General features: G+C 50.6%; 1 protein-coding gene across 19 annotated transcripts in view; it reads right to left on the bottom strand.

Annotated features, from left to right (window-relative positions):
• The window catches only part of ZNF618 (zinc finger protein 618), a 117,800-nt gene continuing 91,937 nt past the window's right edge, over positions 1-25,863 (bottom strand). For 9 of the 19 annotated variants that reach the window (XM_088065724.1, XM_088065726.1, XM_088065729.1 and 6 more), the window contains 6 exons: positions 25,126-25,209; positions 24,017-24,073; positions 18,225-18,269; positions 14,622-14,699; positions 9,386-9,487; positions 1-8,661 (listed from right to left, as the gene is read on the bottom strand). In XM_088065724.1, coding sequence (XP_087921850.1) covers positions 7,148-8,661; positions 9,386-9,487; positions 14,622-14,699; positions 18,225-18,269; positions 24,017-24,073; positions 25,126-25,209 — 1,880 coding nt within the window. In that variant the 3' untranslated portion in view covers positions 1-7,147. The remainder of the gene's footprint in view (positions 8,662-9,385; positions 9,488-14,621; positions 14,700-18,224; positions 18,270-24,016; positions 24,074-25,125; positions 25,210-25,863) is intronic. The other 10 variants (XM_088065728.1, XM_088065730.1, XM_088065738.1 and 7 more) reach the window with 5 other exon arrangements.

Below are 25,863 nucleotides of genomic sequence, written 5' to 3'. Positions count from 1 at the left end.
TTTTTTTTTTCCCTAAAGGTTGTTTTATTGTAAAACCATAAATACAACACTGACATGAAAATCCTCAAGCAACGGATGCTTTCTTACAGTTACAGTTTGTCTTCTGCCTTGGCATCAATTCTGAAAAGAATGTTGCAGAAACACGTCTCTAAGGTATTTCCAAATAACCGAGCTCTGGCCTGGAGTGCTCGGCCCCTTTGGAAGCTAAGTGGAACTATTCCTCCTCTCTCGTGGAATATTTCCATTCAGACAGCAACAGACTTGTAAAAACAGCAACATTTAAACACCTTGATATTTTTTTTTCTTTAATAATCCTTTTCATTTGACGTCAGTCTAAGTTTCAAACAGCACTGAATTCATTTAGCTGAAAAAAAAACCCAAAACAAAACCAAAACAAAATCCTAAAACAAAACAAAACAAAAAAAAAAAACAAAACCCAAAAACCTCAGAACTTGAGTTGGCCTCAAGTGTTCGCATATCACAATGAAAATCAGCAACTCAACCCCGTGCAATATTGCTCTCTAGTGAGTCATTTGATCCACACCAACAATACATGAGACTTCAAACAGGTTTTGTTTTGTTTATTAACACAGCAAGTGTGACATTAGATAACCTTTTAAATACAGTACATGGTACAGCGCGGGGCCAGCTGCCCGCACGTTTCCCGTTATGAAGACAAAGCCAGCGGTGGCGGTTTATAAAAATATTGTGTTGCTACAAAAGTATAAATTAATGCTACCGGTATTAAGAAATATTAAACACATAAAACTTATAAGGATTAAGAAAAATATTCATTAATACCTGTAGAAAACTCTGGCCTAAAAAAGATATTTTTTGTATATTTTTTGTATATTTTTTTTGTATTTTTTAAGATGACATGGTGGCACTCGCAGCGCGGGTGCTCTGTGGTATTGCCTAGAACATCTGCATCTACAGAAAGGAAGGAAATGCACACGAGTTACTGAGGGCAGGGAGGGCCAGGAGGGCCAGGAGAACATTAAATCCTTTGCTTGATGAAACAAGAATTCAGCTCCCAGGAGGAGGTTTGGGAAATGGAACGTACGAGCGAGGAACAGCTTCTCTTTTCAGACTGGCTGCAACAAGGAGCTCCTGGTGTTTGCTTGTCACCATGACACTGGCTACGGCGTGGACCACAATCCTCACGGCCTGGGCAGAGTGTTCCCCCCACTGACAGCCTGGGCTGTCACCTGTCACCACTGGGCACGTCACCCACCACCAGCCTTCCTTCCAAGAGTGAAAAAAAAGGAGAATTAAAGTACCAGTGAGTTTCAAGGGACCATGGAAAACGGCTCCTAAAGCTGTTGCTCCTTTTGGAACACGTCTCCTTCCTTGGGGGGAAGGTCACCCTCTCTCCCAGCCCCCAGCCCACTCGAAAATACAATCCCAGCCTATCCACAGCCACAGCAGGGACTGCCACGAGAACCCCCAGGAGGTGAGAACAAGGATTCAAGCCCAGTGAGGCTGGAAGTGTCTTTTTAAGGAACTTTGGTTGTAAAAAGCAAGGGTTGGACGTGCCTGTGCTCATCAACTCCACCCTATAATATTCCCATCATTAAGGCTGAGCTGCTCATCTGGGTCCCACTGTCGGAGATGCTACAGAAGATCCTGCCAGTCATCATTCCTTGTTTCAGGAGCCAAAAGTTCCAACCCAGCTGCTACAGATGAGGAACCCCTCAGGGTCTATGAAAACACCATCATCTATGTGAGCAAAACTCCTGTTGCGTTACAAATAAAGGACTCCTAACAGGAACAAGTCCTCAGCTGAGCAGCCAAACTAAACCCGAAATTAAACAGCAACCCCCAAACATTCAATAGATAAGATTAAATTTCAGGGCAACCCACTGTCATTGGTTCACCATTTCTGGCCTAGCATCAGCAGAATTCCCCAGGCCTGTCCCACACACAGCCCAGCTGGGCCCCAGGGTTTGCTCAGGGACACTTCCAGGAGCCCCAGGAGGTGACAGTGGTGAGGGGACAGGTCCCACACAGGGAACAGGGAGTTCTTATTGCTACAGAGCGACAGCGTCGGGTCTGACACGGGGCAGGGGCTCAGCTCACGGTCCTGGGCATTCCCAAGGGATCCCACAGATCTGAGATCCTGCTGTAGCACAGGAAAAGCTCCAGAAGCAGCAAGACATTGAACACTGTCCCTCACTCATCTGACAGCACATTTGCTCCTCCACTGGTGGCTTCTCCTCTGACACCTCCCTCCTTGGTGGAACCAAGTGATGGAGCACTGAGAGCTGGCAAGGGCTTGGTGCTGCTGCTGAGTGGGAGAAAAAGGCTCTGTGAAACCTCCAGGAGGGGTCTGGGCAGGAGCCTGGCACGTCCCACCCCTACACCCAGGTCCTTTTCTCTTGGCAAGGTCCAGCCTCATGTCTCATGGAGTGAGCTCCACTCTGCAGCCTTGTCTTCCATGACTCAAAACACTCCCTCACAGAGGAACAGAGGTCTCCTGCCTGAAGAGGCTTCCCAGAATCTGCCTTTAGTATCTTTTTTATTTTTCTCCCATGACTCCTAATTAGTCCCTAGGGAGCAGCTTGTCCCTTCCTGTGTGAATGCTCACAGGAGCTCCTGCCTCTCCCTCGGCCAGGAGGTGCAAACAGAGATCCAAGCCTTTCCTCAGCACAAAGCAGCAGCCAAGCCTTGCAGCACCTCCCTGGCTGCTCTTTCAGTGTCTTTTGATTCATCAGTAACGTGGTGCTGCCTAGAAACACCCAGGGCACGGTGGGAGCAGCAGGGAACTCACCATGGCCACAGTGGAACTGGCTCCTCTGAGCAGACTCAGCACCCAACACAAACATTTCTGTTAATTCCTTCCCATGCTAAATCTCCTGGGTTATTGCAGACACTTGGAGAAAAAAGCACCCACCCACCTGAGCCATCTCACTGAACACTCCAATGCCACCATTCAGAGCCCAAGTCATTTCCAGAAGTGTCTCCCCACCATTTTCAGTCATTCCCAAGTTCTGAGAGCATCTGCTGCAAATTCATTTGCAAAATTCACATAAGGGCCATGACTCCCTGAGTTGCTGCTGGGCATCACCTCTGCCCAGCAAGCACAGATAAACCAGTGCAGGTGGTTTGTGTGGATGCTTAGAGCAGTTCAGCTCAAAGTTAAACTGGCTTAACCAGCAATGAACAAACAACTGAGTTAGACAAAACCTGAGCCCTCAGTCGGCTTTCACAGAAAGTTCTGCAGATTGCACCAGTTCAAACTCAGCCAAAGCAGCTTCCTTAGCACAGACAGAGAGCTTGGACAGCAAGTTCACCTCCACCTCAACTCCACCCAGGTGCAAGTCAAACACAGCCACTGCTCACTGAGAGACACAGGAGACAAATCCTTCCTGACCTGGCTGCTGCACCCACACAGGAACGACCTCCTGAAAAGTTCTGCCTCTGTGCAATGCTCTTCAGAAACAAGGATGTTCAGACAGGCTCCTCTCTCTCTCTGAGTTCACCTGGTGGTGCTTGCTCCCCACCTAAAGGTCAGAACGCTCCCAGAGCTCCCTGTGAAGGCAGGAAGAGAAGTCTGCGAGGTCAGGCACAGTCAGCAGCAGTTCCAGGTGGGTGCCTGGAGGCCACACACCATTCCTGCATCCCGACACATTTCACAAGGGAGATTAAAGGAAACTAACAAGCAGAAGGCAAATTCCCAACATGACCCAGCAGAGGATGACCCCAGTTCTGAGGACCTCTCCTCCCAGCTCAAAGGGAGCAGAACCTCACGACAGCCCTGGCCAAACTCGGAGCCTCTCAGGGCAGTGTCCCACGCCAGGACCAGCAGAGCTCCTTACAACACCCCGAGGTTCTGCACCCCCGAGGCACCACGGAGCAGGAACAGAGCAGCTCGGGCTGGAGCAACCTGGCAAATAAGAGCTTCCAAATTTCAGACCTTGGTGAAGTAGTTTTGCTCCCTAGAATGTGAATTCAAGCCTTGAAGAAGGAAGTAGGAAGAGGAATAAAAGCTTGGCATTTAAGGTAAATTCATGTGCTACAGATGTGCTTCTCTGCTTTTCCTGAGGCCTAAGTGACCCAGAGAGAGCCTGGAGCAGACCCAGCACAAAACTCCTCATGCAAGAGTCTGGAAAAGCTGCACCTTCCTCCACTGAGTCTCTGGAGAAGGGGCTCCCCAAGCAGCCCCTCTCCTCACCACCTCTGAGAATGCTCCATTTTAGGCCTTCAGGTTTTCTCTTGCTTTTCCAGCTGCTGAGCTTTTAAGTCTTTGGCAGAATCTCATCCACCCGACATCACCGTTTAACACCCATCATTAGTGCAACTACAACCAAAGTGGCCTCAGAGGGGCAGTTTTTGGGATGGGGGAGAGGGCCAGTCCATCCCTCTCTTTGGTCAGCACCACAAGAAAACCTCAGCTCTGGTGCCAAGCCCACAGTGTGAGAAGGGAAAGGGGAGGTGGGACGGGAGGTAGGGATGGCTGTGGCCTTCCTGCCTGCATGCCCTCAGTCTGCACCAGTCCTGCCCACTGCTGGCCACAAATCCCTGCAGTTTGTCCCTTTCTCAATTCCAGGGATTTACAGCTGTGCTAACTCTGTCTTGCCCACTTCCCACCCTCGATGCTTCACACAGACAACATGAGCCCAAGTTGGCAAATTCCACAGAAATCATCTAGCAAAGGAGGGCTGGGGGCTGGAGCTGTCTTTCCAAAGGAAGGCAAGGGCTTTGCATGTTCCCCTGAGCATCAAAGAGCTCTCAGGGTCTCAGGTGAACCACACAAAAAGTGTAATGTGCTGTTAGGAGAAGGAGCTGCCAATGCTGATCCCTGTGCCATCAGCTGAGCCGTGTGGTACCCTCTGTTTGGGCACCAGTCAAGTTTTCCTGCTGTCCGTGGGCCTGGCACACGTCTCACTCACTCAGGGTTCATTTTAGTCTGGGTGTGATGGGGTTTGTACAGGAGAAAACAAAACCAGCAAGAAGGAAAGCTGGACCTACAAGCAGCCCCTCCATCAGCCACTGCCAGATAAGCCAGCAGTCCAAGAGCCTCTGCCTTGGCAGCTCCCGTTCATGTGGCAGGCTGTGTGCTTTAGGCAAAAATTTAACATTTTAGGAGACAATGGTTTTGGCCTGATGGCAGTAACAGTGCTGAGAGGTCAACCCAAACACCAGCCTCAAGGCAATGGAAGGCTGAAAGGGCTGGAAAGGGCAGGACAGCTGGTGCCAAGGCCTGTCCTCTTGAGCCTGGTGTGGGGAAAGGTCCAGCGTGCAAACTGTGCCCCTGAGTCCTGTGGCAGTGCAGGTGTCAGGGAGTGCCCGTGAGGTTCAAGGCATCTGCACACGAAGCCTGAGAGATTGGGTTTGCTACTTCTCATGTCTTGGAACTTGCAACTTCTCTTACAGCCAGAGCTGAGCAGGTGGGATCCTGGTTTAACATCTGGTTTAACATCTGGTTTAACATCTGGTCAACAGCAGCACTTCAGAGAGGGCCCCGCACTGCCAGCCAGCAGCAAACTCCCCGTGCTGCTGAAGGGCTCCAGCCTGCTCCCAGCAGGGCCAGTCCCTCCTCCCGACCCTCCCACGGCACGGGACTGCAGCTCCAGAGCTCCTGGAAGCAGGACAGACTGCTGAACAAACAAGAATTTGCTTCAGTTTTCCTCTGGGAGACAAGTCCCAGCGGTGAAAAATGCAGAGTTTGGCACCAGAGATTGGGACTTGTCCAAGAGGCACCAAACCCAGCAGAGCCTGTCCAGCAGCCCAGGAGCTGTGGCTGCAGGAGCCCTGGCCTTGGGGACAGCAGAGTGACCGAGGTGGTTTGGGGTTATGGGGATCTCCAATTGCATTTGGGGTGAGCCAGTTACGTGTGGACGTTTTGGGGCCCGTGGCCTTCCTGGCCAGAACAGGTCAGCAACAGAACAAGTAGTGTAATGCACTGTAGGTATCAAAAAGACATTCGTGCCACTAGAGGAAACCATTCCAAACAAAAATGGGAAGATATTCTTTGCACTCAATCAGGAGCACTTACATTCAGAAGGATCTTTGAGCCCATGCACTTCTCTAAGCTTCCTTCAAACCCCAGTTTGACAAAATTGGTGAGCTTTGTTCCTCTGAAAAATCATACACCTTGGTTTGTCCTTGGCCTTGGGAAGGGTGGTTTGAGTGTCACCGAGACACTTTTTAACAAAAAACTTTAGGTACAAGGGTTCTCTGGCAGACCTGGCAAGCTCACTGGCGGCCCACAGCCACCTGTGCTGTCACCATTTGCTTTTCCTGGTTTCTAGGCTTTGCCACATAAACAACTGCTGTGGTTCCCACTGCAAATGGGCTACTCTAGAACGAGTTGGAGATCACCTGATGCACAAAATTCACAGAAAAGATAATTAACACCGGGAGTTCAGAAAAGAAGTTCTGCAGTAAAAAAAAAAAAATAAAGCCAAGAAATGTAACAACTACTGACAGTTTCTGCCATGAACCACTTCTCTTAGTTTGAAATCAAACTTATAATCACTTGCTGCCATGTCAAACTCAAAACTGGGAGTACAGACAAAGGAGTAACTTTTGGTTTTTGGAAAAAAAAAAGGATATGGAAAGGTTAAAAATAAAATTAAAGATCAAAAACCTTAAAGCCTCCCTTCCTGATTTCTAAAGATAGCGGTGTTGGTGGAACACAGCTGCTCTGATTCCTGCACTGTGCCTAGAAGGCTGCAGCCAAGTGCCCTCAAGGTGTACAGTTATTCAAAGGAGCAAAGTCCAGCGCAGAACTGGTCTGGTCAATGGAGTCTGATTATCCATGGCAAGATGGCCCAGGGGACAAGAGGAAAGGTGGGGTGGAGGAGAAACAAAAGAAACTTCAAGTCACTTTAGATCTCAGCTGCCTGAAGACTTTAGAACATCAGCCTCCCATTCGTCTGCCCACTTGAAAACATTAGAAAGTCTGTCAAGTCCACACACTATCTATGGAAAGGAGCACGTTCCTGGCAGAGGGCTGTCTCTCTCCCGTGCTCAGCTTTCCTTTCAAACTTAATTTTATATATATTTATATTTTTATATATATATAAAAAAGCACTTGGTTTCCAGGGGCATTCATAATGAGGTCCACAGTGTTTAGAACTTAAATTTCTTTTTCTTTGTTTGGAACAGTGTTTTAAAGTTTTGTTTTAATTAAAAGACAGTCTTAAAGCATGTTGGACTTCAAAAACATGAGTTTGTTCATGTCTTCTGGACTGAGTAGCCGCCTCCTTTTGATCAAGAGCGCCTGCTCACACATATTTACACATTCGCTCCTGGCACCCACAGCAGGCACTGCTAAGAGCCAAAAGGCCAGCTTGGCTAGTTTTGTATGCTTTTGGGTAACACACGACCAGTACTGAAACAGGTCAGGGGTGGCCTGGAAGAGAGGTTCTTGCAAATAATCATAGACTTCATTTTTCCCGAACCAATCTTCTTCCTGAGCTGCTGTGGCCTCCCCTGCTGCACGAGGCTTCTTGGTTGAAGGTTCAAATTCTGTTTCTTCTGCCCAGGACTCTTTCACCTCATTGATCAGCTCACAGACCTTGCCGATGATCTCTTCGTGCTGGTAGGGCGGGACGGGCCGCAGCTTCTGCTGAGGGTCCAAGATCATGGCTACCTTGTGTGCTGAGTGAACTTTGAAGTTCTCCTTCAGCGCCTCCAAGAAGAGGTGACAGAGTTTGCTGACCACGCCAGCATCGTTGGCTTTGGAAGTGAAGAGTTTCTCCAGTTTGACGTAGGTGGGCAGCACCAGCTGCAGCGTGGGCCGGCTCTCGTTGCTCAGCTCGATCACGGCCTGTTTCACCGGCGCCAGGATGGCTGCCAGGTTGCTGAGCAGGTGTTTGTTCAGGTTTTGGATGAGGTTCATCTTCTTGGCCCTGCTGTAGAACTCGCAGATCTGCTCGTAGCGCTCGTGGACGAGCAGCAGGGAGTCGGTGACCGAGTTCCAGCAGGGCGGTGGGGAGGTCTCCTCTAGGGAGCCAAAGGTCTCCTTCGAGAGGCCGGTGGACCCTGCCAGGTCTTCACAGACATTCAGGAGCTCGATCACCTCGTGCATGTTGCGAGCCTGTAGTGTTCTCTTGTTGAGCACGCTCTGCACCACCGAGTTCAAGGCACAGGCCGAGCAGCGCAGGCACATGCCCGCCTTGGAGAACGCCGACGAGTTGACCTTGCAGTCTGTCACGTACACCGTCCTGATCTCTGACATCACAAACTCCGACAGCACGTTCTGCACCCAGTGGTGGATAAAATCACCGTTGTCTCGAATGTCTATGCCCTTGATGCCCAGGACGTAGCTCTTGATGTGGTTGCCTTCCACCTGGTAGGCGGTGAGGATGTAGCAGGAGTCGGGGCCCACGCTCTGCGAGTGGCAGGTGACCCCGATGCCGAGGCAGGCGTTGCTGCCCAGGGCGCAGGTGACCTTCACCTTCACCTGGTTGTACATCCGAGGCAGGTGCTTCAGAGCCAGGGTGTTGAAGTTGCCCAGGATCTCGGTGACGGAGAAGGCACCGTAGCGAGCCCCGCTATCCACCAGTGTCTGTGCCAGCTTGATGAACTCCTTGCCGCTGAGCACGCTGAGCGCCCCGAGGTCGGTGCACATCACCCGCAGCAGCCTCTCGGCGATGTTCTGCCGCTCCTTCTCCGGGATCGCGCTGTTCCCCACCGAGCCGCTCGCCGACGCTGCAGGGAGACACGAGCGGGATCAGAAAGGGCCAGATCAGCATCACGGCAGCAGGGGAGAGCGGGGGCAAGCACAAAACAATGCTCAGAGACCCCCAAAGAGCTGGAACGTGCCCAGATGATGGAAGAGCCAACTCCAGCCTTGGATTTGTTCCCCCAAGGTTTCTGGACAGAGGAACTGTTATGAACGCAGAGACAGGCCCTGCTTTTGCTCAGCAGGGAGCAGATCTGTGTCCTGTCCCTGGTGTGGTGATAGTCACAGCTCCAGCTCAGCCCAGATGGAAAGATGGACATCAAATCACAGAATCCCAGACTTTTTTGGGCTGGAAGGGACATTAAAACCCATCCAGTGCCACCCCAGCCATGGCAGGGACACCTCCCACTATCCCAGGCTGCTCCAAGCCCTGTCCAGCCTGGCCTTGGGCACTGCCAGGGATCCAGGGGCAGCCCCAGCTGCTCTGGGCACCCTGTGCCTGTGTCACACCACAATTAGGTTTTTAGTGGATTCGTTTTTTAACTCCAGGCCAGGAAGTCTGATCTTGGATCAGAAGTTACCTTATTCCAGGAGTTACCAAATGCATCCTCCTCACAAACCTTTCCAACCACCCTTTCTTTGTTGCACCCCTGTAGTGGGAAGGGGTGCTGTGCTCTGCCAGGCAGGACATGAATTAAGGATGAAATCAAACAGTGTTTGGTGAGGACAAAGTGAGAAGCTGCTACGTACTGTTGTTGGCGTTATTTCTTTGGAGCTGTGGTTTCCACTTTTCTTCAACCACGGGGAGAGGTGACCTGGGCTGGCTGGAGGCAACGTTGTTCTCATTGTCAGCTGTGAGTCAAGAGACAGGGACGGGTTAAATGCACAAAACAATGCTCAAAGCACAAAGACTGCTCCACATTTATGCAGGGCTCCTTTAACTAAGGGGACAACAACCCACCACACTCTCTGCGGCTTTTAGGCAGATTTCAGAGAGCTGGCACAGCACCCTCAGAGGCCTTGGAACTGTCTTTGGACTCACACCCTATCACTTCCCAAAATGTGGCTGAAATGTGCCACCTGTCTTTCTGTGCACCAGGGATGTTGATGCCATCAGCACACCCTGAGGAATGTCTCCTGAGGAGCTGAAGCTGCACACCAGGAGGAATGGAAGCTCATCCTAACTTGGGCCATTCCTTTGCTTCTGAAATGAGGAGGAACAGACACTGATCCTTCTGTTCCCTCCCTGGCCCTCCCTGCACTGCAGGGAGCTGCCCTGTTCTCTCTGGGAAGCACTTTGGTTTTCAAGCTGTGCTCAGCTCCTCTGCATTTAAGGGTCTGCAACCTTCAGGGCTGGTTTCTTCCCCGTGAAGAGCGAGGGCCCATCTCCTCTGGGGCTCCCACTGATGTCTCAGGCTGCAAACAGAAAGCCAAAGTTTCTGGAGTGTGGACCAAAGACCATCCCACCCTGAGGCTGCAGACACCAAGTGCCCCCGAATCCTTTGTGTTCGTGCTCCCATTTCTGTGTATATAACTGGGCTAAACATTTTTAGCTGCCAGTCTGATGGGATCTGACAAGAAAATGCAAGCAAGGTGGAGTATACAAGTCTGTATTGTATCTATGTTTTCCTCTCCTGTGCCCCAAGAATTTCTCCCCACCCTCCTGAGGAAATTCTCTAGTTCTAAGAATGTTTCATTATGAAATGGTGCTGTGAAACAGGCTGTGGAGGAATGGTGCACAATGAAATGGGCTGGAAGAGGAAGCAGGAAGATGGACAGACTGATAACCAGGCTGAGCAGGAGGATGGAAATAGAACCAAAGAAGACAGAACAGGCACTTGCTCATCACAGCTGGACTCACCACAGCTAATTCTGGGCTCCTGTCAGACACACCTCTCTTTGAGGTGGCCCTTTAGGGCTCCCTTTACATTCAGGGCTGCAGCTCATTCACCCAGGCAGAAGCAGATCCTCTCCTAGAGTAAGAACCACCGTGGCCTGAACTCACCTGGAGTCACTGGCTCTCCAATGATTTTACAGGGAGTGCAGACTGGCCAGCTCAGGTGGCAGCCCCTGAAGCCTGGGGACACCAGCACAGAGTACAGTGACCCTGCCCTGTGCTCTGAGCAGAGGAGCACGAGTTGGAGCAGTGCCTTGAGGCACCCCCAGCTCTGCCAGGCTGCTCTGGGGGGCAGCAGGACACACAGGACAGGGCAGAGCTGCTCTCCTCCACATGTGCCAGCAACCTGGGAGAGCAGGGAGACAAGCAGGGGTGTGATGGAGCTCCAGAGCTCCTCTCCAGTGTGAGCAGCTCTGTCCTTCACTGCCAGGCACTGCAGACCTGCCCATCAACAGGCCCAGGCTGCTCAGTCACCCGTGGGCACTGGCACAGGCTGGGACAACACCTCAGAGCAACCCAGGACACAACAGGACACAGCCCAGGACAGCCTGTGGGACTCCCAGCAATGCCCAGGAGTGCTGCCATGCTCACACTGCAGCCACAGGTTGGTCTTTGCAGGTGTGCAGAGATGTGAGGAGCATGAGGTGCCTCAGAGAGCACCAGTGACCAGGTGTGACACATCACCTTGCCTCCAGCATCTGCCAGACCGATCGCTCTCGAGCCGATGTCATCACTGTCCTCAACTCCAAACGTCTGTGGGTGGGCAAAGGAAAATGCTGGATGTTGCCTACTAACTTTGCTCATGGTTCAGACCCTCCTTGTCTTGGTGAGGGATGGGTAGGGGGAGAAACCATCTGTATTTTCTCACCAAAACTCTTTTATTTATTTCCTAATAATAGGGGATTTATTATACACAAATATCTGCTGGCATTCAGCATGGCATTAATGAGATTTGTACATTTCAGCCTCATATTCCTTATCAGGCAGCCTGTGAACTACACAGATCACGGTTCTTAATTTTCCTTCATGCCTCCAATCCTTTAATTCAGGTTCAGCCTAGTCCTCCTTTTGGTTTTTTAGGCCTAGATTGTAGGAAGGGCATTATATGTCAGCACTCGACCTGAACCAAGTACTCTAAAGGGAGTCAAAGCTGTATATTCTTCAGTGTAATTACAGAACAAATTCCTCTTCCTGGTGTTCTGCTGTTCTGTTTCTGCCTTTCAGCTCCCAATTTACATTCTAATTGCTTCTTCTCACTGTGTAGCTGCTTTATGAAACTATAATCTCTCCTTATTACCTTCCAGCCTCCAGGCTCAGCCCTCTGAATGAATCGAGAGCCAGTACATCCCTGATTTAGCTCTGGAGGCCAGCAGCACATTCCATTCCCTGGCCTCTGTCCTTGGTGAGAAGGGCCCAGGGAGGCAGCCCAGCCACTGGAAGAGATCAGCCCTTTGCATTAGACAGGACAAAACAAACTGGGCTGCTGAACACATGAACTGAGGGAGCATCTGACCCATACAGGCTTCTTGGCTCTCTCCATGCCCATAATAAAACATTCCCTGAGCAGGGATAGACCACTGCCATGCCTGTGTCCCCAGCCCGTGCATCCTGTGCCACCAGTTCTGCTGACCACTGCCAGGTCCCTGCACTCCCAGACTTCAGAGTTGGGGCAATGCTGTTTCTTGGATATGGAAATCCCAGAATCACAGACTCCTTTAGGTTGGAAAAGACCTCTAAGCTCATCCAGTCCAACCACCAGCCCAGCCCAGCACCACATTCACCACTAAGCCATGTCCCCAAGTGCCACATCCACTTGTTCTCTGAGCACTTCCAGGGATGGTGACTCCACCCCTGTCCTGGGCTCAGGGTCCTGAGAACCCTTTGAACCTAAACCTCCCCTGGAACAACCTGAGGCCGTTTCCTCTCGCCCTTGCTGTTCCCTGGGAAGGGAGACCGACCCTCACCTCACTACAACCTCCCATCAGCCTGAAGGCAACAAGTGCAGCCAGGGCACCTGCAGGCCCTGTCCCTTCAGTGGCACTCAGCTCCCAGAGCTGGACACCCACCAACGCTGCCCGCACCTCTCCTGCCTCCTTCGGCTCTTGCCCTCAGAACGCCGCCCGCTCTCCCAGCTGCACACGGGGAGAAGGGCACAGGGGTGAGCACAGGGCTGCCAAGCACCATCCCAGAGAGGCCACAGGAGGGGACAGTGGCTTTCACAGGGCACAACCTCGCTGGCACCTGCAGAGAGCCACGGCCACCCTGTCACTGCAGCGGGGAGACTTCAGGAGGAGGCAGCCAGCAGAAGGAAGGGACTTGCAAACAGAGCAGGGAGCAATGAGAAAACAGAATTTACCAAGAGTAATCCTGAGCTGGGCAGAGGGGATTCAGCCATTCACAGAGCTCTGATGTGACAGGAGCCCAGTCACAGACACTGCTCCCTCCAGCCCTGTTCTGTGGCCAAAGCAACCCACTGCTTTGGCTTGGAAGGGACCTTAAACTTATCCAGTGCCACCCCTGCCATGGCAGGGACACCTCCCACTGTCCCAGCTGCTCCCAGCCCTGTCCAGCCTGGCCTTGGGCACTGCCAGGGATCCAGGGGCAGCCCCAGCTGCTCTGGGCACCCTGTGCCAGGGCCTGCCCACCCTGCCAGGGAGCCCTCAGCACCACCACCACAGGTCCTTTGTAAAGAAGAAACAAGGAGGAAGCTGTAGGTAGCACTAGCTTAAAACTTTCAACAGCTCAACCCTGCCAGTGAGCTGCCCTTGTCCCCTCAGCTGCTGTGCTCAGTGTCACCAGAGCTGTAACTCAAAATGCTGCAATTCACAGAGCCCAGAGCAAGAACAGGATGGGCAGGACACAGAGGCAGCAGAAACTGGCACGGACAACCAGCAAGGCCAGGGAGTGAGGGCAGCCCTGCCCTGAGCACAGCTCCTCGTTATTATGATGTGCCATTACTCCACAGGAACCCCAGAGCTCTAACAGAAACACAAACTCACACCTCTGCTAACAAAGCACTCTCAGAGTCTCTAACATCACACAGATGATAAATAAAGGAGCTGCTGAATAACACACAGAGCCTGCACTAAGATTTGCCAACAGGAACTGAAATGGAATTGAGGAACCTCATGGATGAAGAACTCAAGTGACACTAGTAAAATTAGGACTAAAGGTAAAACAGAGAGCAAGATAAGAACTTTGATTAACATTATTGTTACAGAAAGGAAAATATGCTTTTCCTCAAGACTCTTGTCCTCCTGTGCTGCTTTCCTCAGGGCCTGCACTGCATCTGCATCTCAACAGAGCAGCTGTTTGTTGGAGAACACAGATCTGTCAAAGGGGATTTAATTGTTCTTAAAACTGTGGTAGTTCACTTGAATATTTATTCAAGAGGAAAAAAACATAGGACAAAAAATCTGCCAATATAAAATTAATTCTGTTTCTACATTTTTGAATATAGAAGTTATGTTGAGTGCTGTCTTTGAAACAGGTTTGCTTTGAAATTTTAAAATCATCTCTTATGTATCAAGACAGGAAACAAAAACAGTGACTTAGAAACAAAGCACTGGAATCACTCCTAAGAATTCTCATTTGTAGGTAGCTGGGAGGGAACTGAACACAGCTGCTGAAATGGAAATTCTTCTTTCAAGAACACATTTCAGTCCTTTGCAGAACTCCAGGAGATACAGGCACAGGACAGGACTTGTGTGGGCAAAGGCTCTGCTGCCCTGCGAACGTTTTTTGTTTGTTTGCTTCCATGAGAGCCACCCCTTTGGCACGAGGGGGGATTTAACCTGCTGCAGGAGCTTATGCAATGAGGATTCTCTGGACAGCTCTGGAAAAAGGCAATGAGCAGTGGGATGGACTCTGAGCTAGCACGGCACATTCCCTCCCTGCAGAAAGGAGCAATATTTACCAGAGCTGTGTGCTCCAGCCTTTGAGGGATGACTGTGTTTGTTGCAGGTGAAATGACTGGGGCTGTGGGAATGGGGAGCACTGAGAACCCTGTGGACACACATCGGGGTCAGCACCAGGCAGCAGCACAGAATTTAATTCTCTGCTTGCAGCGAGTCCAAGTGCCCAGCTTACCTGCGTGGGACTGCATGTGCTCCAGGAGATTGTTATAAAACTGGAACTGGATTCCACAAGCTCCACAGGTGTAAGGCTCTGTTTGGGAGAAATCAGTTCAGAAGAATTACACAGAGTCTGCAGGGAAGCAGCACAGGTGCATACCTCAGTGGCTCCCAGGGAGCGGGGCAGGGCACCTCCTCCTGCTGCACCTCACTGCCAGGGGATGGGCAGAGCGCTCTGGGGAGCAGCTGCTGCCCTGGGGGATCTCGGGGACCTGCACCAGGGATTCTTCAGGAGGGATTCTTCGGGAGTGATTCTTTGGGAGGGATTCTTCGGGAGGGATTCTTTGGGAGGGATTCTTTGGGAGGCTGCCCGCTGGTCAGGGCTGCTCACCCAGGCTGCTGCAGCCTGCCTGGAGCGGATCCCTGCTGCTTTAGTGCCTGTGAGCAAAGCCTGGTGGATTGATTTTCCATCCAGTTCTGTCAAACTCCAGTGTCTGCTGCCTTTCCTGAGACAAGGAGCACCGGGCTGTAACAAACGCTGCGGTCAGAGGCTGGGGTGGAGCTGTGCCATGGGGGGACTCAGCTGGGGATTTGTGGCTGTCACCAAGTGCAGTGACACCAGGGACTGGTGAGTGTCACAGGGCTGGGGGGCAGCAGGATGCCAGGGAAGCAGAGGTGGAGGGCAGGAAGCACAGGAACCAGAGCTGTGCCTGAAGGCTGCGAGCAGAGCAGGAGAGCCATGTGCCAGAGCAATATGGATGAGCTGGAGTGAGGAAAGAGCTGGGTGCAGAGCTCCCTTGGGAGCTGAAAGATACATTTAGCCCTGTTCTATGTTGAAAGTGCATTTTTTCCACTGAGCTAACCTGTAACAGCACCTGTTTGCCTGTTTAAGCAGTATCAGTAGAGTGCATTGGTTAGCAGATGTGATCTCAAACCGGAGTGCTGCAGTTTGGGAGCACTGCAGTTTGCTTCTGTCACTGCAGCCACACCAGCACTGCCACCTCTCACTGAGCCAATTTGTCCTGGAGCAGCAGAATGGACAAACGCATTTGGCACATGAACAATTTTGGATACACATGCCTGGCACACACACGGAGCAGGGTCTATTGCTACAATATTTCAGAAGTCTAGATCTAAGTTCAAAGGGAAAAACATATTCTGTATCAATGAATAAGCACCAGCACCCAGGACAGAAGAACCAAAGCCCAGGGAAGCACGTATGTCCATGCCTATACCCTGTGAGAAATCTATCCCAGGGAGATTTTTTCTTCTCAGAAAAACTGTGCTGATTTTCATCTCAATTCCAAAAGATGCCCCATCTGTTCTACTCCAGAAATGTCCAACTTTGGAAACAAAATCACCATCAACTTTCCAAAGTTAATTTCACGTTCTGAAAACGCCAAAGCATTTTCTAAATAATTCTGAGACAAAGGCATACAGAAGTCTAAGTTTCCACAAGTAAAAATGAGCCATGTTAAAAATAACCATAAAATTTAAATTCACCCAACAGTTCCAAAGTCTTTCCTGGGACCAAGGGAAGGGATGCTTGGGAGGATGTGCAGGATCCCTGTGGGAATGAATGAACTCACTTCACTTCCCAGAGCTCTCTCAACCCTCATCCTTCTGAGCTTTCAGCTCCTGAGCCCCTCATGCTCCAGAGTGCAGAGCTGGGAACAGTCAGGCCTGGAAGGAGGGTGGGATGTGCCAGGGCTAGAAGAGGAAGAGGGATCTGGAAGGTGGAGAGAAGAAAGAGGCAATCTGTATCCCAAACCAGGGAAAGGTCACTGTTGGAAAAGAACTGTTCACCTGGGCTGGTAATCCAGTAAATCCTCCTCTCTGATTTCTCTTGCAGCTTAAACTGGAAAAGTTGTCCAAACTGCTCTGCACACCCATCTGAGCCCCAGCTGTGCCCCATTCTCCTTCCTGGGAGCACAGCCCTCCCCAGCACTGCAGGACCTCTGCTTGTCCTTCCCACTGGGAATTCCAGCTCTTCCTTCCTAAGGCTTGGTTTACACATCCCCAGGGATGTGCTGTCCTTCAGATGGGCTGAGCTCAGCAAAGGGACCCCCAGCTCTCCCCTTGTGCTGTGTCCTGCTCCCAGCTGGGAGGGGAAGCTGTGCCCTCTGTGCTCGGGGAGGTTTTCTGAGAGCAGGTTTCAACCAGCAGCAGCTGAAACCTCTTCAGTGTCCTGAGGCATGCAGAACCAGCGCTCACAGCTGGTTGCACAGTTTAGAACAGCTTTCCCCAAGGCTATAATTAGACACTTTTATTAGCACTTTACCCAGTGAGCAAGGCCCCAGAGCAAGGCCGCAGCTGTGTGAGCCAAGGCAGAAGAAAACCAGTGCCTGTGCTTAGGTTAAATAAATCACTCTAATTCCCATGCTAACTCTCACTGCCACATCTAAGCCAGGGAAAATAGCAGAGCCTGGTCTGAAGCCAGGAGTGAAGAGGAGTTGAGAGCTTTAACAGAAAGTTTCAACAGCAAGCGCCCTGAGGTGCTTGTGCAGTGACAGACACCCAGCATGGTGTCACCCTGGCTCAGCAGGGACAGCCCCCAGGCTGCTCCTTCCTCAGCAGAACAGACCCACATTTCAACACTTCTGTCCACATCTGGGTGAAAAACAAATGCAAACAACTGTGAGAAAAACTCCTCAGCATTTCCACCCAATGTTTCCATTGGCTTTAGCTTTACTAACAGCATAATTGCACCTTCCCTTTGACACAAACCCATGAGACAAAGCAGGAGAACCAGCAGCAGGCTCCTACAAAAACAGCAGCACAACCCAAAATCAGTGGAAGTTTCTTGAAAACAGAACTTCTGTCACTTCCAGCCAGCTCAGGCAGTAAGAGGTAACAAGGTGCTCTGGAGCATGTTTGGTAAAGGGGAGTCCCAAATTCACCACCCTTGTCAAATGTCTTGGCATTAAGTGGATTTCTCTTCCCGCATGAACTCGTGGTCTGAATAAAGCCCTTGTTTCTCTCTCAGGTTTGTAAGAGGAGGAAGAACACCTGTCCTCCCACCCTGGCCATGCTCAGGGTGCAGCACACAGGGCTGGCCCGCATCACCAGTGACAGTATCACCCCAAAAGCCCAATGCCAGGAACCAAACCCCCTGCAAGGCAAAGGAAGAAGCTCCACCTGCTGAAAGCATCAAGGCCACAGGGCACAATCTCCAGCAGAGACCACCAGCACCATCCCAGACCTGCTGTCTCTCCCCTCCTGCCCACCCCTGTTTCCAATCTGTGCTCCCAGGCCACAGGGAACTGGCTCTGTGCACGTCTTTACTGAGCTGAGCCCTGATTACAAGTTCTTTCTGTCCATAAATGTAACTAAATATGGGTTCATTTTCAAATCTAGGTCTCAGAACATGCTCACTAAAAACCTCCCTGAAGACTGAATATGAAGTGATTTCAGCCCCACACTGCTCAGAAACCTCCTGGAGGATTTCTGTTACATTTAAATCTAACACCAGAGCCACAGAAGTGAGGCATTTTATTCTTTGACACCTGGACTCATAATAAAAAAGCATTTATTGATGAAAATTGCTCAGGAGGCAGGGCAGCAGGGCTGCAGGAGGGCAGTCCCTGCCTTTTGCACCACAGACATCCATCACACTTACTTTGTAAAAGCGGGAAAGGATTTGAAATCAGGGGACTTGCGGTTTCTGCAAAAAAGAAAGAGATTTAAATATTGAGACTGGCAGAGACCTCGCTGCATTCTACACAGCTCTGCCTATCTGCTATCTGATCCCTATTCCACGCTTCCAGATTTATCCAGGGCAAGGCAGGATGGGAGCTCCATTTACCACAAAATCCAACATGTCCATTTTCTCTCCCTTGCTCAGTTTCTCATGGCTAAGGTTCTGCATCTTTCCTGTCCAATTTAAAATGTCCAGAGATCTCAGCACACACCCAATGCTACAGCAATGGAAACAAGGGTGGAGGCCAGCAAAGAAAAGCCACAGGGCAAGAAACACTTTATAAAGGCTTTCTTTGGTGCTCCAGATGCAAATTCCCAGTTTCATCATGCAGCTTCTTTAAACTAAAGCTGGGAGGGAAAACCAGGGTGTTTCACTTTCCCTGGATGCCAAAGGAGAGCTCCTAAGCAGTGCAATTACTTCAGGCTGAGAATGAACATTTCCTATGCAGCACACCTTGCAGGTTTGCCTTTCTGTAAGGTGTGACTGAAAACTGGGTGCTGGCTGCCCCTTGGGCAACCAGGAGCTGTTTGCAGCCAGCCCCAGTGCCCTGGAACAAGGCTCTGATCCAGTGCTGATCCCAGCACCTTGGACCATGTGTGGCTCCCTACAGTTCCCAGGTGAGGTCCTCTAGGGTCAGACCCCTGCAGAGGGGCAGAAATCATTAATTATTAATGCTAAATATTCAGTCATGGACTCAGAGCATTGCCAGAAAGGTCCCAGGTCCAAGGCTGGGAGCTGGCACATCCATGGGGCTCTCAGGGCTCTCTGACAGACCCGGCCTGGTTTCCTTGGAAGGAAAACCACCCTCGTGAACTGCATGGCTCAAGCACAGCGAGCCTTCCTGCTGAACATCCCAACGTGCTGAGGACCTGAGCTGCTGAAGAGGGCTCCAAATGGCAGGGCCAGCCCATAAGGAATGGAGATGAAAGCATGGAAGCATGGATGATGCTTGGCAAAGACATGACGGGACAGTGCTGTGGAAAGGGGATGCATGGGAGACATCAGCTCATCCGGAGTGCTGCTGATCCCTGCACACATTGTGATCAGCCAGCAGTGCTCCAGGTGCTCCTGCAGCTGCTGAGCTCTGTACCTGGGGCAAGATCTTCACTGAAACAGCTCCCTAAGCTGGCCCTGAGGAGCAGCTGAACAGGGCAGGCTCCTCCAGGCACCCCTCTCCTCTCTCTGTATGCCTGGGCTCCTGCAGCAGCCCAGCTGCACGTGAGCTTTTGAGGGGCAAACCCCAACTTCACTGTCCCCCTAGCAGAGAATCTGATCTGGAGCAGGCACAGAGCCCACAGTGTGGCACAGAGAGTGGCACACAGCACTTCAAACAGCCCAAGGAATTCTCAGCACCACCTCTGGCTGCTCTCCAGCCAGAACTGCTGACACAGTGTCCTCGTTATGCTTGGTCTCCTACTGACATGGAAACCACTGGCAGTATGAAACAGCAGTTCAGATACTCAATACAACACTGTTTGATGTCAATGAAGACTCTTAGGATTTTTCTGGTCTTTCTATTTATAATTGGACAATTTTTTATCCATGCATTGTCAGGTCCCTGTTGCAGCACAGTCACTTCCACTAAAGCCACCTATTCAGGCAATAATCATAGAAATGCCAGAGTTTGACTGATTAATGATAAGTCACCTTGCACTGGGGCTTTGTAATCTTTCCCTCCACAGATTCTCCAGGCAAAATGAGAGTTCAAGTTTTTGTGCTCACACTTTGTTCTCTCAGGGACTCCTCTGGCCATGCCCTGCCCAGCCCCAGCCCAGTATCTGTGCTTGCAGTATCTGTGCTTGCAGTATCTGTGCTTGCAGTATCTGTGCTTGCAGTATCTGTGCTTGCAGTATCTGTGCTTGCAGTATCTGTGCTTGCAGGCTGCAATCCTCAGCCCCATCCCTGGCTGCATGTCCCAGTCCTGCTGAGTGCTCCTTGCCTCAGTGCTTTCATATGGATTGCCTCGATTCCTCCCCGTGTCCCAAGGCTCTGGAGCAATTGGCAGGATATCTCTCACAGAGACTGGCTGCTGAGTGGTTATTTTAACCCAGATATATCTCTTCCTGTCTGCAAGTTGCCTGTTGAACATGAGAAGTGTGGAACAGCTTAAATGAACGTGGCACCAGAAATAAACAGTTCATTCCTAGAAACCTCAATTCCACACAAATGCCCAGCAGACACAGTGACTTATTTATGCAAGCAAGCAAAGTGACACTTTCTTAACTGAACCTCTCCCTGTGTGACTATCATTCCCCTGGTGGGAACTGCACTCAGCTGCTGATCCTTCTGGGCACAGCACTTCAGGCTGCTTTGAAAACGCAGCTCTGTCTATTTGTGCAACTGTGCTGCCCCATCAGCAGCACTCCCTGTGCTGTGCACAGAGTGGGAGCTCACAGAACGAGCCCCCTTCCCCTTTTCCTCACCCCATGGAGACTCGTGCAGCAGCGTGGAAAATGCAGAGTGCTGCTGCTACCACTCCTGAGGAGCTGCTCAGTGGGCAGAGACAGTCACTGCATCCAAAACTCACACACACCACGGACAGGTCAGTGAAGAAGGGAAAGCTCACTGTATGGTGTTCCAGTGAAGTGTATTGTAAACTCCACCAAAGGGATCCAGCGACCAAAAGATCAGCACTGCAGTGTCTCAGGTTGAGGATGACAGTCTGGGGGACAGTCTGGGGACACAGGGGTGGCACAGGGGCAAGGCAAAGGGCACTGACCTACAGGGGATGAGGTACCTTTAGCTAGTGTTGCACAGCACCATGGGGAAGCCTTTTTGTCTCATCCCAAGCAGTCAGGCTTCCTCAAAGCCTGTGGCAGATTCTTCCAGGGCTTCCCTCCAGAAGTTCCCCTGATAGGCTCAGACTTGTAGCAGTCACAAACCAACCACGGATGAGAAAGAGAATTACCAGATGAATGTTAATGGATGCTGGATTTGAGCTGACCTTGAGCCTGCGAGGCAGCTGGGTGCACCTCAGGAGGCAGAGGCACGAGGGCTGGCTGTGCTAGTGTCACATTGAAAGCAGTAATCAAGAATTATTACGCCCCAAAAACTAAAGCTGCACTCACCCACCAAAACTGCCATGCTAAAAGTGCTGTATTTCCAGCAGAAACCCCCCCAGACGGGCTGTGTGATGGCTGGATGAGCAGAAGGTGATGTATGGCCACACCAGGGAAGAAAGCTTGTGATTTCTGAAAATCCATGTTTAAAATCTAGTCCTGTGTCCTTTAAATCCTGAGAACGGGAGATTCTCAGGTTTTCCAAGAATTTTTACTCTGAATGAAATGTAGGAAATCAAATTTTTTTGGTCTCAATCTCATCTCAGCTTGGCACGAACTGGTTCAAAAAAAGAAGACATTTCCATTGACCCTCTCCCCAGTCTGGAATAAACTGTGCTGGAAAGCAAAGCTTCCCTGTGTAAATAGGAATGAAAAGTGTTGACATTTTAAAAACTCTAAATGCTAAAATTTGTTGCACTGGAACTTCTGACAGTAATAGTTCCCTAAAGCAGCAAATGAAATTGAGACATATTTATACAGCTTAAATCAACCTCGAAAGTTCAAAATATTTCCCAATTCCCTACATAATTTTAACTGTTCTCTTTCACACCCATAACATTGAGAAAATTCAGACTTCAACAAACACTGACAATTTCAATTAGATTTCCCCTTTGATGGCTATATTTGAAGATGTTGTAACTAAAGAGCTTTTTTTCTCCCCTTTTCATTCACTGTGACAAGGACTGGGGTTGTGTGCATAGAGAAGAGACATCCCAAATCCAACATTTTCCATTCCAGTTCCATTCTAATTCCCACTCAGGGCTCCCTACAGCATTGCACATACTCTGGGTATTTTAGGTGGTTTTAGTTGCTGACCTCCCTGCTCTGCTCCCTCCCGACACCAAGGGGTCTGTGCCACTGCAGTCAGGATGGTGACACAGGGAAAAAGCAGAATGTCCCCAGCTGGGTGGCCTAAAAAACTTCTGCTGCTCTCTTTGGTATCTCTGTATCCGAGCCTGTGACACAAAACTCACACCCACAGACAGCAAGAGCCATCAGGCATTTAACAAGGCCAAGCCACACAGCTCTTGGCTGCTCAGCTGGGACCTACATTTACCTCCCAAACCTGGTGGCTGTTCCTTACAGCAGCAGTTTGGTGACAAGCAAACAGCAGATGGGAGTGGGAGGACAGAAGTGTCTGTCCTTCTGTCATTCCTCACCACATTACCACCACCTGCTTCCCTGCCTGGGGGAAATCTGCTGGCTGGAGCACAAGGGAGGACAAGCCAAGGGTGCCAGAATCACCCAAGAGCTCCCATCCCACGTGTGACACGGAGCCACAACGTGTTTGTCCCACCCACTGAGACACAGCCATGGGAAGAAGGAAAACGGGGAGGCAAAGACATGTCAGCTCTTCCAGAAGACAGCTACAGAGAGCTCTGCCTGGACACCTGAGCACACAGAGCTCTCCAGGGCCTCTCTGACCACCAGTGACACTCAGTGACTGGTGATGCCCACCCAGGCTGCTGGCATTGGGACTCCTGAGAACTGGAAGGGATAAAAGGAGAAATGGCTTGGTGCAAGGGCTGGAAAAGAGCACTGAATGGGACATGGAGGAAGCAGCACAAAAATGGAGCCAAAGGGGGAAAACAGGGCTGGGGAAGAAAAGTGGATGCAAGACAGATAAAGGAAAGAAAAAGGGAAGAAGTTTATACATCTCCATGCACCAGCCTGGCTTTGAGGAGCACATCAGCTGCTTAATGCAGAAAGGAACTGCTTCCAACCAGAGCCCAACTCCCCTCAAACCAATCCTGGGCAGTTCACTTGAGTTCCTCAGGTTTCCTGGCTCAATCAAAGGTTTAGGTGAGTACCTTGCAACTCCTCTGCAGCCTGCCAGGTCCTTGACTGAACCACTAAAACAAACTGACACTACATGTAGTGCAGACAGAAACACTCCTTACAGGGAAACAAGATGAACAAATCACATGGAACTTGCTACTCAGCCTGTAAGAATTTCTGGCTTTGTTTTGCTTTTTGCTGTGAACTTGCACTCGTGTGCTTTAAATGTTGCAGTCCAGAACGAAACAGACTGAGGAGGATGAGTGTGATGTGAGCTCGTACAAGGAGATGGCAGGGAGAGTCTGTCACAGCAACAGTGGGTCAGTGTTTAATAGCTCAGAAAGAACTGAAGTTTCGGACTGTTCAGTACAGCCACTGTTTGTGTGTGTTTCTTGTCAGTGCTTCCTGGACAGGTTCATCTCCCCTCCTGTGAAACATGACAAAAGCAGCCAGCAGATTCCCAATGCAGCTTTCTTGGCTTCAGGAATGAGCTGTGTGATAGGAAGGAAGATATTTCTGTCCCTCCTTTGTTGGCTGCACAGGAATAAAATAGGTACAACCTCAGGCTGCTGCTTTCCAAGGGCTCCAGAGGAGTCAGGGCCCCAAGCGGTGTACTGGCATTTACAGATGTGCACTTAAAGGCTTTGAAACCCTTCAAAACACTGACAGTACCCACAGAAGACAAGACATGAGCTGCTGAGAGGCCAGGGCCACATCCAGGGCTCCAGCCAGGCTGGGAACTCTGGTAGTCAGTGACTGCACTGCCTGTCTGACAGCCAGGCTGGGCTCACTGAGCAGGGCCTGGGCAGCCCCAAGGACTCCTGACTGTCCAGCAGGAACAGGACTAAGGGCCTGAAACACACACAAGCTCACCTGATGGGTTCTGCTTACACCTCTTTTCTTTAGGTTTTTCTGTCCCCGAATGACCAGCTGCAATTGTGGTGAATGATGGATTAGTACAGGAATGTTCCCCAAAACACAACACACAGCATTTTAGCAACAAACAACTTTTTTCCCCATTCCCCATCACCCACTCTGCTACCACACATGGGTTTTCCAACACCACATCCCTGCTTTTCAACATGGTTCCAGAAAGCCCCTTCCTTGCGTCTGAGGTAGATATAAGCCCCAGGAGACACTGTGTAACCTGCTCCAGGGAGATATCCCATCCCTACCTGTCCATTCCAGCCAGGAACATTGCCAACACCAACAATATTCTGCTTCTCTTGGATGGGGAATGGAGGGAGGCCTGGATTTTCTGTTGGCATGTTCTTTATCTCTGCAGCAAGATGTCAAAATGATGTTTCATCTGGTCTGACACTTTGGCTCCAATTAGGGAGCACGAAGGATGGCAGTGGCCCACTAGGGCTGGGCAATACACAAGCAGGATAAAAACCTTGCACAGAAAACTCTATAGGTGGTGGACCTGAACAAAATTGTCTAGGCCACAGGTCACGTTCAGTTTCTACCACTTGGACTTAACACTGCAAGGAAACTGCACAAGTGGAGGGGATTTTCATTCCTGCCAGCACATGTATTTTGGTGTCACACACATCTGATCCACTGTAACCTCCAGGAAGTGACTGCACAAACAGCTGGACATTGGTTACAGTGACATTTAAATAGGCTCAGCATCACTGTAACCTGCAAACTGCTGTTCTATCCACAATCCTCGAACTTCTGCTGCTTGCAAATGTCTTTGCTCCACCAGGACTGCGCCGATACACAGACACAGCACAAGTATTGCCTGATCTCCATCCATCCTTTCTCCACATCTTGGCTCCCCTCTGAAAAATCTATGCTCAAGTACCTGGTCCTTGGCAGCAGGATTCCCACATCCCCTGCTTGACAGGGCTGGAATAAGGCACTACCCCAGGAGGGCTAAAACAAGGTATCCCAGAACACATCAACATTCACTGAGCACAGCTGGATCCTGCTTGGAGAGGAACGTGGAAGCAGCAGGAAGGGGTGACCACACTTACCACTGGAGTTCTGGGAATTGCTGTTTGTTTCTTCAAAGTTGTTTTGCACTTTGCCTTCCACTCTTCTGCTGAAAGCACTTTCTGCTGAGTGGAGAACAAAGCAGGGATGGTGACTGGTCAACACTGGATGCAGAACCAGGCAGACAGGAGGCAAGACATGCTCCTGTGCCACATAATCACAGACCCTGAATACAGCAGAAAGGTCAAATACCTCATTTTGGAGGCAAATGGGCCAGATTCAGTGAACGGATAACAGGTGGGTATTTTTCTTGAAAGCCTTCTGGCTGAGGTGGCCTGGATTGGCTCTTAGGGAGCCCATGAACACCAGTCCTGACTGAACCAGAAAGTTCATGGCTTCCTCCCCTGCAAAAAAACCCAACCCTTATCTTACTCTTCCTTGAGGCAAAAGCAGCCCTTAAAGCCTGTGAGCAGAGGTGAGCAGTCTGAGACTGAAGTCAGTGCTCAGCACCACACCGAAGTGTCACCTGCAGAGGCACTGTGCCAGCTCTCCTCGTGCTTCCCAATCACCTGCATTCCCTTCCTGAACACTCTCCTGCAAATGTCGAAGCAGAGGCCTGAAGGGCTGTCTCGGGGCCTGCCCACCATGTCTGGAAAAGCTGTGGAAGATCCTCTGGCTCTGTGCTTCCCAACAGTGCCCCTGGTCCCAGAGCCCCCAGGGCCAGGCAGGCACTGCTCTGCACGTTCCAGCCACAGCCCAGGGCAGCTCCCAGTGACCCT

Source organism: Pseudopodoces humilis, chromosome 22, assembly GCF_049639895.1.
Source record: "Pseudopodoces humilis isolate 2021_Gansu_Grassland_sample_001 chromosome 22, ASM4963989v1, whole genome shotgun sequence".
Taxonomy (NCBI): Eukaryota; Metazoa; Chordata; class Aves; order Passeriformes; family Paridae; genus Pseudopodoces; species Pseudopodoces humilis.
This window is presented reverse-complemented; position numbering and strand designations above follow the sequence as displayed.